Source organism: Ctenopharyngodon idella, chromosome 6, assembly GCF_019924925.1.
Source record: "Ctenopharyngodon idella isolate HZGC_01 chromosome 6, HZGC01, whole genome shotgun sequence".
Lineage (NCBI taxonomy): Eukaryota > Metazoa > Chordata > Actinopteri > Cypriniformes > Xenocyprididae > Ctenopharyngodon > Ctenopharyngodon idella.
In genome coordinates this window covers 14,328,236-14,340,974 of record NC_067225.1, presented here as the reverse complement: position 1 = coordinate 14,340,974, position 12,739 = coordinate 14,328,236, and the positions used below count along the sequence as shown (strand labels likewise).

Genomic DNA, 12,739 nt, shown 5'->3' with positions numbered 1-12,739 from the left:
ATTAGTTAAAATGCATTTAAACCGAGCATTTACACATCTTTAATTTGTAAATAATTTTCTTGTGTACACCAAACTTGTGCATTTTGCAGAGAAAACAAATTGAAGGAGTAAGGATGCTGTATCTGATATACTTTGGCATGTACAACATCTGAACATTATAATAGCAACAAACTATTATATAACCACATATCCAGTAGTAACATCGATTTGACATGACCTACATAGGACTGAAAATTATTCCTGATCCCCATTCTAAATGGCATAATGAGGTTGGTTCACAAAGATTTATGAAACAAGGACTTCTTGTAGCCCAAACACAGGCAGCTCTCCTTTCATGGGGTGTGCATTATATTGCTAGTCAATTAAAAATAGAACTGGAAAAAAAAAAGAAAAGAAAAGAAAAAAATACACACAGAAGAAGTTATTCTAAGATGGAAGGATCTTAACACTCCACATGTGAGACAAGAAGCTGTTGACAGAATGCAATGTATATATTGATTGGTCCAATCTAAAACTGCTAAAAGAGCATCTGTATGTTATAAAAAAGGAAATGCAAAACTGTTTAGCTTTCAAATCCCACTTGAGAAACCTGAATATCACAACTTAGGGTCCATGTCTCAACAATTCTGAGTCTACAGCCACTGAATAAGTAGTAACACAAGTGCTACTATGTGCTAAATAGTCACTGAACGCACAGTGGTTTAAAAAAAAAAAAAAAAAGTCAAAATGTATACAGAAAATGTTGATTAACGGTACTCCCAATTCTACAGTAACTCACTTTTTTTTTTTTTTTTTTTTTTTTTTTTTTTAGAAAAAAAAACCTAAAGATTATCCTAGACATGACTGCTGAAATGATAATGGTTTATGACAGACTGCACTGGAAAACATTGAAAAATTGCATTAATTCATTCAAAAAGCACTTGCGTCAGTTCATAATACCAGCAGCTAACTCACAATCGAGTCTCAAATGGGCTCCTTATTAATAAATGGGCATATGGGCAGATCAGAAATAGAACTCATGTTCTAAGCCACAGAAGCACTGCTGGCTGAGAGTTCTAGACCTCAAAACAATAAAATGATTCCAAGGGATAAGTATGGAGAATTTGAGTTCAAACTAGAGCTCATGATTCTGTTCATAATTTTTCTTTTAAAACCAGCTGTTGTCAGTCTGAGACTCCACTTTTGGTGCGTTTGCCATGTAGTGAAACACCCGAGGACACTGCGTGACCATTGCAAGTGACATCCGACGACTCCTGCCCCTCCTCTAGTTCAGGAAGTGACTCCTCTATCTCCTTCATACGGGCCATGGCCCGGTCAATGGTCGCTATGGTGACCAGGTTGAAGTCATGCAGGTTGACCAGGTGGAGGAGAAAGTTCCGACACAGATTCCTGCGAATGATGTGAGGCCCGCAGTTCTCCACAAACAGCATGCTTGCCTGACTCATCTGATTATCAGCAATGAATCTGGAGAATGGACAGTTAGCAAATAAGATGCAACAGTGTTTTTGTAAATCTATGATCAAGGTTCTAAAGCTACTTAAACAGTTAACATAAGGAAGAAAGAAAATATGAATGTATTTTTTTTACCCATTCTTCATAACGTGAAGATTCCACAACTTCATTACTTCTTTTTCTCCTTCATTCACATCTGTGAATTCTTCAATTTGCTTCAGGCAAAACAAAATATACTACTATCAGTGCAAACATAATGCATGAACTGAAAAGTTTCATTGAGTGAAAGAATGATCTTCTTCATATATTACCCAGACTTATAATACATAAAAGAGCATTAACTGATCCATTCAAATGCAAAAATCAATCGTGCTGAGAACGGTACTTGCTTGACCAGTCAACTAACCGTGGTGGTCTTTTCTCTGAGCCACTCTGGGTCCCTTTCATCCTCGCTATCCACCTCCATCTCCTGCGGACGGAGGGGCATGCAGCTGTCGCTGTGGAAATATAGACGATTATGTCCGCTCACATAAGTCCGCTGCTGCTCAGGCTCACCATCCTCTGACTCCAAAAACTCAGACAGGCTTGGCTTGGTTCGCTTTGGCCTAAGTGAAAGTGTGAGATTAAACAACCATGGGTAACAATTCTGGCATCACAACCATAAATAAAACAAGAGTGTTCTGCATTTATCTGTATTAAACTTTAAGAGCTTGCAGCACCATTGATTTTATAGGCAAAAAGAACACTGAGCAACAATACATGCATGTAAGGTCATGTAAATGCCCTAAGCAGTATTTTTATTTAAAAAATAAAACTCATAATGGTTTAAGCAAAACCAGATTGAAAGACTTTGGCACAAAATGTCATTTTCCTGCTTATCCCTGTCAAAGCAGCTTTGAAACAATCTATATTGTATAAAGCGCTATATAAATAAAGGTGACTTGACTTAAAAACCTATAAAAACCTTTACCGGCATTCTGGCTTATTCAATGTGCACAATCTATATATATATTTTGACAACAAAACTGAAGACAATTTAAAAATCAATTGAGCTGATTTTAAATAGTTGTCAGTGATTGAAACGTACTTATTGATTATAACATAGGTTCAAAGTCAAAATTAAACGGAAATTGCGGTAGTCTCTTCTTCACTATTGTGACATATCTTAGTAAAACAACTTCACGGACGAGGAAAAAAAACGTAGGTGGGACTTGATTTCATTCATTGGGAACTGATCACTGTCATTTGCTAACTGCTACAATTGTTTTAATGTGATTGACAGGTTGCTGGAAGGGGAAGGATTCTTCTCATCTGGTACTGGACAAGCGTACTGCCCGGCCCTCGTGCCATTTTTTTTCTTTTTAAATTATGATTTGCACAGATAAATCATTTATAACAATTAAGAATTGTCAATTTTGGTTTCATGGTGACTTTTTTTCCCCCAAAATACATTGACACATTTAGACCTATTTCATACCGACAAACAAGTATGTGGGTGACAGCTGTCCTTTTAACAGGGCCGTTGCGGCTGAAGGCAAAGCCAGGCTGGCTGTGGATGTCTTGTGGATTGCCGACATATGAGCCGTCATAGCACTCATTTATGGAAACGTCTATCCGAGCACCTTTAGGATGAGGCTGGAAAACAGAGAAAAATTTTAGTCATGTGACTGAATTCTTAAAATTGTCTATGAAATTAAAGACACATAACCAATTACAGCATGATCCCTCTAAGTTCTTGTTCTAATAAAACTTTTCGTACATACAGTAACTATCCAAGAAATTATAAAATTAATATAAGTAACTGTTACACTAAGTATTAAAATAACAAAACTGTTGTATTAATCTTTTGAAACGAAGCAGGCAGAGATTCATTTTAGTGCCCTTCTGTTCTCACCACGTAGTTAAAGATGAATCTACTGTGGGAGAGTTTGAGGTGTTTCAGCAGACTGTAGAGTTTACGGCAGTTGAGCGTGCACCAAGGACAGTGCAGGTCGTCTCTGGCCTCTGTTTGCTGACGAGTGTTATTGTTGTACAGAAACTGTGAACAAACAAACAAAAAAAAAACAAAACATAAAGTTGCATAAAGTTCTCAAGATTTTTTTATTTACATTGCAACTGGTTCTCCAGTAAACCTTAAGTGTAAATTGTGTTTTCTATTTGGTAATATACAATGTACTTTAAAGGGGCTATATGTAGAATTCAGAAACCCTTGTTATTAGTGACACTGGTGGCCATTAAGTGAACTGCAGCCAGCAACTTATTGCTCATGTTTACATTCATGGACACGTAACAAACGTACATGAGACTGAACGTGATTCAAGGCCTCGATATACTCACAGCGAAGTTCTATTTCATTATTTGCTTAGAGTAAAAAGAAGTTAGAAAATACCTTGGCAGTGATATACTGATAATGAACATCCAGATGCCATCCACTCTGCTGAGAGCGAAGTTTAGATGAATATGTAAATATGTGCTGTGCACTTTCCTCTCAATAACAAAAGAAACACAACGAAAATGACAGCGGTGAAAAAAAAAAAACAGCATTTAAGATATCATCTGATCATGTGTATATGTTTGCACCAGCTCTGCAATTCACCGGCATCATGTTGACAGATGAGGTCATTAAAATTATTCTGTTATGATGGTTTGATTATAAAGTATATTAGAGACTATAGACTATAAATCTGGCTATGCGAGGCTATAGTTTGAATTAATCCTATTTCTTTGCACAACATATTGACATTACAGTACAGAATGGCATTATCCTGAACATTGTATAAGTATTCGTTTCATGTGACAGAACGGAAGAGAGGCTCTCAGAAGCACGCATAAACATCACATCCTTTAGATTTTCCTGGCAAAAACATCCCAAGTCTGTCACATAATGATGGCCAAAACATTACCGATGAGTTTTATAACGTTTGTTGTACTTCACACAAAAGATTAAGCATCCGTTTTCACTCTAGAAAATCACTGTAAGAGCCTAATAAAACACAGTACAAGTGTGCTATAAAATATTATCCATAAACAGGGCTCTAGACTAACTTTTTGCACTGGTGCTTTTTTTCTTAGGTGCACCAGCACAAAAGTTAGGTGCACCCAAATTTTCGACCGCATCGCATTTAACACTGCAGTTTTACAAGTTCACCTTTTTTTTTTTTTTTTTTTTTTTTTTTTTTAAATCGCTGTCCATATAGCCAATATTGACTTGTAAATGATTAACTAACAATCTAGTCAACATAAAGTTCTTTATTTGAAGCACAATTCTACAAGAAAGGTAACTTACTGAAAAAATGTTGGTGCTTAAAGTGCTTCATTACTGCTTACACATGTAATGGATAATATTCATAGTATTCATCACACTAGGTATTCATAATATTCATGGTATTCATCACTATTCAGCAGACATTAACATTGGGACAGTTAATACGGTCATAGTTCTGTTCAATATACCAGGTAACTTTCGTTTTAACATTGTGGTTAAAAGAAATGAAAATGTAATGGGGAAATAGTCAATTAATGAATCGTTTCATTGTTTTATTTTGTAATGTATGTAATGTTTACAATAGAGCCGTTAGTCTGAGATCGATTCTTTATTATAGTAATGTTTGTAGTAGATCCGTTAATCTGAGATCGATTGCTCACGTCTCGCTTACTCAGACGGTATCGCGAGAGTTTCTCCATACAGCCGAACGTTCTCAGGTGAGACCGCGAAAGCTGCTCATACGAGTAAATGCCATCATTGAGGAAACGTCTCATCATCTCGTGATTATTTCTCCCTGTTCTCAGGTATCGGATCACTAAAGTGATTATAATGCAGTTCGAAAACGAGTTTGAATGTTGAGGACATGTGTATGTAATAGTTGAAAAGAGTAAAAGTTTCATTAAATTAGTTAGTGCGTGCACACGAGCGGAGCGCATGGTATCCGGGTCTAAACCATGGCTGTGTAACGTTAATATGATTTTCGCCTTGTGAGAGAACTAAAAGGCGTATCTATATATTGCATTATGTTTCATACCGATTATTTTTGTAACGATTTACGAGTTTTGGTACGAGTATACTCAACTGCGTTCATGTTTTATTCATAGATCGTGAGAAAAAGAATGAGAAATGTTTGAGGAAACTTTGCGTATGGTTATAAGTTAATTATTTGCAACACAAAGGAAGTAGATGCATTACTGTGACCAACCTGTTGTGAATTTGAGTTGTGTGTTTAACACAAAAAAGTACGAGTAAATTTACGAGTAAATGCCATCACTGAGGAAACGTCTCATCTCGTGATTTTCTCCCTGTTTATTCTCAGGCATAACACACACACGAGGGAGACTTTCAGAGTCGCAGAGACTTTTTTTTTCCCCTCGAACGGCTGGTTGCACTGGTGCGACCTCGGATTTTTTTTAGTCGTATCATTGAGAAATTAGGTCGCACTCTAGAGCCCTGATAAACTCACACTCACTCTCACTCACTCACACACACTCTCACTCTCTCTCTCTCTGGCATTATCATCAACGTACACAGAAACACTCGTTACAACTAACAGTAAACAAATATATAAAGGCCTTAAGCCTTTTCGGGTGGTGCTTAATAAACTGGTAAATTTTATACTGGTAAATCAACTCCGATGAACTGTAATAAAGTGCTCTCACCTTCATTACTGCCGTATCCAGTATCACTCTGGAGACTGTAAGCTGGATCACAGACAGTTTCTACTGATCTATCCTTGAGTAACACATTTTTAGCACAAGCTCTGTTTTGTATTGACATTGGTTCACAAAGCAGTTCGGTGTGAAATGATTCACGCAGACATAAACGAATTCCGGTAGAGTTGAGGGAGCATTTTCTTTGAAAACAAATTTAATCCACCTCGTCTTCAGCGGCTCAGATTTAGGGAGTAAATGGAGAGAGCTATGTGGATTAATCCATCCAACTACAGAACACCTAAAACGCTTGGGAGACATTCTCGTCAGTGCAGCAATGGCAGACTGTGTAAACTCTCTGTGAACTAATGTGTGTTAACTAATGCTGTGTTAAAACGGCAGTGTCTGTCAGCATTCATGGGCAGGGCCTGTGGCTAAAGTGACGTCACATTGCCAGGGATCTGGAAACGGCTTGTTCTGAGACACTGCTTATGACTTATGGGGATTAAAAAAAAAAAAAAAAGGAGTGGTTGGATTTTTATCATTATAGGGTGGTTGTGTACACACACTGCCAACACACACTTATGTCCAAACACCATTCAAAAGTAAATTTTGCATAATAGGTCCACTTTAATCCATGAAAATTCTTAGATAAAGCCCTTTTTAAAGAGTGCAATTTACATAAATGTACCATCATAAAGAGTTCAAAATTTCTACCTGGTAAAAGATGCGTAGTTTCTGTCTGGGTTCACAGGGGGACTGCTCTCTCCTGGTCTGTATGCTGGTGCTCACTGAATCCTTCACCGCTGAGAGAATAAAACATTAAACAACTATATTCACCATTTGATCTTTATTAGTGTCATCAGATCCTGCATTATGTTTATGATTATAGTCATCAAATAAGAATTTTGTATGTTTTCAGACCAAGCAGGCCATGATTGCTAACAAACTTATACAAGACAGGGCTCAACGCTAGGGATTTTTTCTTGGTTCAAATTTTTACTTGCCCTGCCAAAATGTTCACTGGCCCCACCACAAAACAGTCATAAATAAAATAGGCCTAGTTACTGTTTTTCCTTTCTTTTCTTTTCTTTTTTTTTGATGTGTCGCTATAAAAGGGCGGTGCTGTTGAAGATGGCAAGCTCATACTGACATTGGCCTTGTGGCGTGGATCGGATTCCTCCTCCCGTTGACAGATCCCAAACCTTTCTTTGATCATGCTTGTGTAACGATGTTATGCTTCTGTTTGTAGTGATCTAATGAGACTTTTACTTATGTTTTAGGAGCGTAGGGGTGTCCTGCCATTTATTTTGACTTCTTTTGTGATTTGTTTATTTATAGGGAGCTAGAGAAGATTCTTTGTAATTTTAGTTTTTCCTGATTAGTTTATTTATTCATGTTTTATTTATAAGTCTATTTTGTTTATTATTTTGGCCCTGGGGCACCCTGAAGCCGTGGCTCCTTAATTTAATTATTTTTCATTCCACCTTAATAAATTACTTTTTGTGGATCTTTTGTTTTGGTGTCTTTGGTGACACCAAAACATAAGATCCTCTCTTATTGTCTCTGGATTCCCATTCAACATCTGAAATGTTCATGTCAAGCCCTTTTTTTTTTTTTTTTTTAGAACATGTCATAACACTTGAATATGCACCTAATAATAGTGAACATTTATCTAGGTTAACGTTAAAGCAAAAGTGCCAAGTTATTTACATCTTTCAGATGATCTGAGGTCGATGGATGATAGGCAAATGTTTGAATTTCCTGCCCGACATACTGTTTTTTACCACAAGGACCCGCCGTTAACGGTCTGTCCCTCACGGACAGCGTGACTTCGCCACTTCCTGTGGAGTTTTTTTTTTTTCTGCAACTAAACAACTAATACAATTTTGGACGACTAAGCCTCTTCTCATCGACTAACGTTTGTTTTATTAACATTAAAAACTCATTAGGCTGCTGTCATTTTAAGAGCTACACAGCACAGTTCCGTCAACTGTCCTGAGTGACGTTTACGCTTGCCCCGGGCCATTAGGCAGCCCTTACTGTCAGATGCTAGCAATCAGATCCTTGCTTCCTTACCAACAGGTGCAGGTCGGAGAGTGCTGGGTCTGCTCTCTGTGGTGCTGGTGTCAGAATTGCGGGTGGAGAGAGGTTTGGCCACAGGGGCCGTTGAAGGGTCACTGGGGTCACCTGTCCAGCGAAGGGTGAACTGCAAAGTGGGTCCCTGAGAGAAGGTCTCAAATGGGGGCAACCTCTTCAAAATACAAGAATCAACAATTGCAATCTACATCGCCACTGAATGAAATCTATACAGCTATTTAAATATGGGATTTAAACCAAGACAAATTTAAAAAACACTGCCAAATAACTCCCCACTTGTTTTCTTCAGAACTTCAAATGCTTGACAGGAAAGTTCACAGCTTATTTTTAGCAGACCAACCTTTCCATCCAGTATGGTTTCCCATGTGGCCCTCTTCTTGCTGACTGGACAGTCTTCTATCTGTTGCATGGAAACCTCATACTCTCCATCCAGCAGTTGCAACCGTCTGAAGGATAATAGTTTTTAATCAGCTATCATGTGTGTCACATAAGGAACAGCATCTATTTTTTTTTTTCTAGCACTTTCAAAAGTGACTGAAGTTACTAACCGGTTTTTATCGAAAACAGTCATCTGAGCAACAAATGTTTCTGTGGTCTCTCCATCACCTCTGTGTGATAAGGATCTCTTCTTTCTGGATGGAAGTTCCTCTTTTACATCTACAGATAAAATCATTAAGACTGTTTTCTTCCACTTTGATCTGGCCTAGCATTTGTGAGGCTGAGGCTACGACAACTGCAGTGGGCAGTGCGCAATTAACTGTATTGACTATGTTTGAAAATGTAGGGTGCTAACTTTAATTGCTCTTCGCACCAATTCATGCATCATCATGGAGAGATGACAGAAAAGGTTCGATTTCAGTCAGTCACTCACCATCAGATTTTCTGAAAAAAATGATACTCCTTAAATTGCCATCCCTCTCCCTGATTCATGGATAGTAAAGCGAAAGTTCACCCAAAAATGGAAATGCTGTCATCTTTTTCTCACCCTCATGTCATTCCAAACCTGTAGGACTTTCTTTCTTAATTCTGTGGAACATAATATTTTGACTGTTTTGTGCATATAATGAAAGTCAATGGGGTCCAAAGAACACTGGATGCCAATGACTGACTTTGTATGGACAAAAAAGAAGACATTTTTCAAAACAACTTTTGCATTCCACAGAATAAAGTCATACAGGTTTGGAACAAGAGGGTGAGTAAATTACATTATTTTTTTTTGGATGAACTATCCCTTTAACTTAAGACTCAAGCCATGAAACAGATTAGGATGGGTGCAGAGCTTTTCCACAGCATTCTACACTTTTCAAAAAGATGTCACACACTGTGTACCTACACTGCCACTCACCGATATTCTCATCCGCCTCACAGTTGATGAAGCCATTGGAGTCTCTTTTGCCTGTGCGAGACACCCTGAAGAGAAGAGAATAGGATTTGACCATGTGACTGTTACTGGGCTCAAACTCATTGCTGGACACCAGCAGTGAAGGGAAGGCACCAGGCTTGGTTTGGCTGAGATCCGGGTTCAAAGGCACCTGCTTTTTCCCCGTAGGCACTTGCTTTATAGGGCAGCTGACATCCTGAGGAGGCAAAATGACCACCATAAAAAAAAAAAGTCATGATCTTAAAATCAGCATACATTTTTTAATTATTGTTTTCTCCACCTGTAAATTTTAATGCAATAACATATCTAAGTAAAGAGTGGCTCACCTTACGCTTTTTATGACAGACTTTTACAAGTAGCACCTCAAGTGAAACTGAGTTTTGATCATTTTCTGAGTTTTGACATGGCTTATCTGGTAAAGAAACAAAATTATATTAGAACCCTAAATTGATAACTGTACATTAAGATGATAATTTAGACACATACTTCAGGCAGATTTAGACTAACCATTCTTGTGAAAAAATCCAGTGAATGTCAGTTGCAGATGTGAAGTCAAACTGAAATCACAAATGAAACAACTAAAAAACACCATCTGGAACCAAATGATCCTATAACATTTTCCTATAACACAATGTTCCATGAAAACTATTTATTCACTCTAAAACAGTAATTCTGAAAACAACAATAAGTTTCATTTATGAAGCGCCTTTCCCAAGCTCATTGGGACAAAACTGCTGTATCTAACAATCCAGTTTATGGCTGCAATACACTACACAACTTTTGCCCAGATTTTTATCCCAAGTCAACACTATTTGCTGAAAGTCAGAACCAGTCTGCAAATTTGGGCAGTTGGTGTTGACAGATTTCACAGAAAATTGTGTAATGTATGGTGGGCAAAGACTCTTTAGATTTTTCGATTCATATCCAGCTGGAAGAAATTAAACATGTTTTATATTTTGAGCGAGTTTTAGAATACATATTGCTTTCATTTTTTATCATGTGTCTCCTAGTAATGAGGCGCATGTTTCTGCATTAGTTTATTGTGTTCAGAAAGACTTGAAAGTCTGGTAGTGTGTGATCCTCAGTTTTTAATGTAAAATGCCAAGTTTTTCCTCAGTTGGCATTTACAAAGTCAGCAAGTGTACAAGGATAAAATGTTTAATTTACTGAAAATGTTAAATTTAATTTACAGAACTTTTTGTTTTGTTTTCAAACAATTTGGACTTGAATAAAGAGACAGAACCTACACTTAACCTTTTCACAGGCATTTTGTTTTCATAGTTAGACAGATATCGTGATGTATCATTATAGGATTGTATAGCAATATATCGATTATCGCAGAACTGCTATATCGTGATGTTATCGGTATCATGAGCCATGTATCGTGTATTGTATCGTATCGTGAGGTACCCTGTGATTCCCACCCCTAGTACCAGGCCTATTGCTTTAAAAACTGTTCAGATTTTAAAAGTTGTGTAGTGTATTCCAGCCTTTAGGCTCACATTTGTCAGAACACAGCTTGCAAAGCATCAGTAGAAAACCAATACCTCTGAGACTCAGGCTCCCCTTTCATTCTCTCCACACTGGACAGCAAGTCATCCACTTTGAATGCTTTCCTGAAGAAAACAAGACCAGTTTATTCAATAAATACACTTTAAGAGAGCTAAGCAAAGCAGATTTTTGGGTAACAATTATTAAAACATTGAGAGGACCCACCTTTTGGCATTTGTTCGTGAGTTTCTATGAGACATAAAGGTAAGGGTCCTGTGAAGTAATATCGGCTGTGAAAGAGCAAGAAAGAAAACTAAAACCAAGCACAACCAGACTCAACGGTTAATGTAAATTCAGTGTTAAGCCTTTTATTAACTTATAAAAGGTATACTTACAGCTATCAAGTTCCTTGTTCGAAGGAATCTGTAAATTTGAGTAGGCTCTGAAGGAAAAATGCAAAAGTATTAACACCACACTATTTTAAAGTTTACTCTGTAAAGTGACAACTTATATGCGTCACTTTTAAATCCTTTATCTACAATAAACTGGTTTTAATTAAGTGCCATCAAAATCAGTTATTACTTGTTAATAAACCCAAGATAAAGATAAATCCAAGGACTTGAATCTAATCCAAGGTCCAGGTATCTAATGGCATAGCACTTTGTCATGATCCTGTGTTTTGACAGATGTGAGTCTGTTAATGTATTCTCTTTCAGGAAGAGCTAATGGTTTTACTTTGTGCGCTAAATGAGACAGATGTGGACTCACTCTCAAAGGCCTGCAGGAAGAGCTCATGGTCGGCCTGCAGCTGCTCCATCTTGGGCTTCTTGAGTGAGCTCACGCCAGAGGACGGGTATACAGCACCATTGGCTTTACAGTTCATCACCTGAGCCGAGTATTTCTGAGGAGCCATCATAAACTAACAACTAACCGAAACTTCACACAAAAACAACACCAGGCGAAATGAATATCTGCACATTAATGACAGACAGCCGCCCTCGCTCCTTTAACCAGCTCTCTACCATCACCTAAACATCAGATACCGCTGGTTACCAGTCTTTCTAACTAGTACGTGTTTTAATATGACTTATATGAGTAAAACATATGACTTGTAAATATGTTATTGATGTATGTCCTCAGTCTGGTCACTGATCCTCAACAGATGAAAATTAGCACGTTAGCTTGCGGTCCTTCACAGCGACAAAAACACAGTTAAATAACACCAGGTTATCCATCCATATAGGCAGCCGTTCACTTTCCGGTGTAGACAAACGTTATGGTTTATTAAATACTTGTTATTTACGACCGAAATTGCATTTATTTTGGATGGGAAAATCCTACCAAGTGATGGATATCGGTACTACTGTATCGCCCGAGCCCTTGAGAAAAGTGCCGTGATAACCCGCCTACTGCTATGTGACATCCAATCAGAAACATCGTCTGGTGAAATCGAGGTTTTCTATTGGTCTGACTGATCTTGATAGACGCGAGATTAAGATTGGTAGAGGAGACAAATTGCCGCCAAGAATGTTTTGGTACTGGGTAGAGACAGGACTCGGGGCAGAATCACACATTTTGAGAGCTCTGTTTAGTTACTCATATGTTGTAAATTATAATTTCCAATAAAAATAACGAAAATATGTACCAACATAATAATTGTGTGCTACATTTGAATCG

At 37.7% G+C, this 12,739-nt stretch overlaps 1 protein-coding gene across 1 annotated transcript; it reads right to left on the bottom strand.

The window, feature by feature from the left end:
- Window positions 1-15: 15 nt before the first annotated feature.
- On the bottom strand, window positions 16-12,470 carry suz12b (SUZ12 polycomb repressive complex 2 subunit b). The gene is made up of 16 exons (XM_051898147.1): window positions 11,831-12,470; window positions 11,458-11,504; window positions 11,288-11,352; window positions 11,119-11,187; window positions 10,079-10,128; window positions 9,898-9,983; window positions 9,536-9,767; window positions 8,739-8,847; window positions 8,531-8,636; window positions 8,170-8,344; window positions 6,808-6,896; window positions 3,347-3,490; window positions 2,930-3,087; window positions 1,859-2,057; window positions 1,588-1,667; window positions 16-1,464 (listed from the first exon to the last, which is right to left on the bottom strand). Exons 1-16 carry the CDS (start codon window positions 11,976-11,978, stop codon window positions 1,164-1,166), a joined length of 2,058 nt encoding a protein of 685 aa, XP_051754107.1. The 5' UTR covers window positions 11,979-12,470; the 3' UTR covers window positions 16-1,163.
- Between the last annotated feature and the right edge of the window lie 269 nt (window positions 12,471-12,739).

Excerpts from the sequence above, each read along its gene's own strand:
- suz12b (XM_051898147.1), bottom strand. The coding sequence starts at position 11,978 with ATGATGGCTCCTCAGAAATACTCGGCTCAGGTGATGAACTGTAAAGCC. Across the intron at positions 8,345-8,530 it reads AAACCATACTGGATGGAAAG|AGGTTGCCCCCATTTGAGAC; the intron begins GTTGGTCTGCTA and ends TGTATTTTGAAG. Across the intron at positions 3,088-3,346 it reads GATTCATCTTTAACTACGTG|CCTCATCCTAAAGGTGCTCG; the intron begins GTGAGAACAGAA and ends TCTGTTTTCCAG.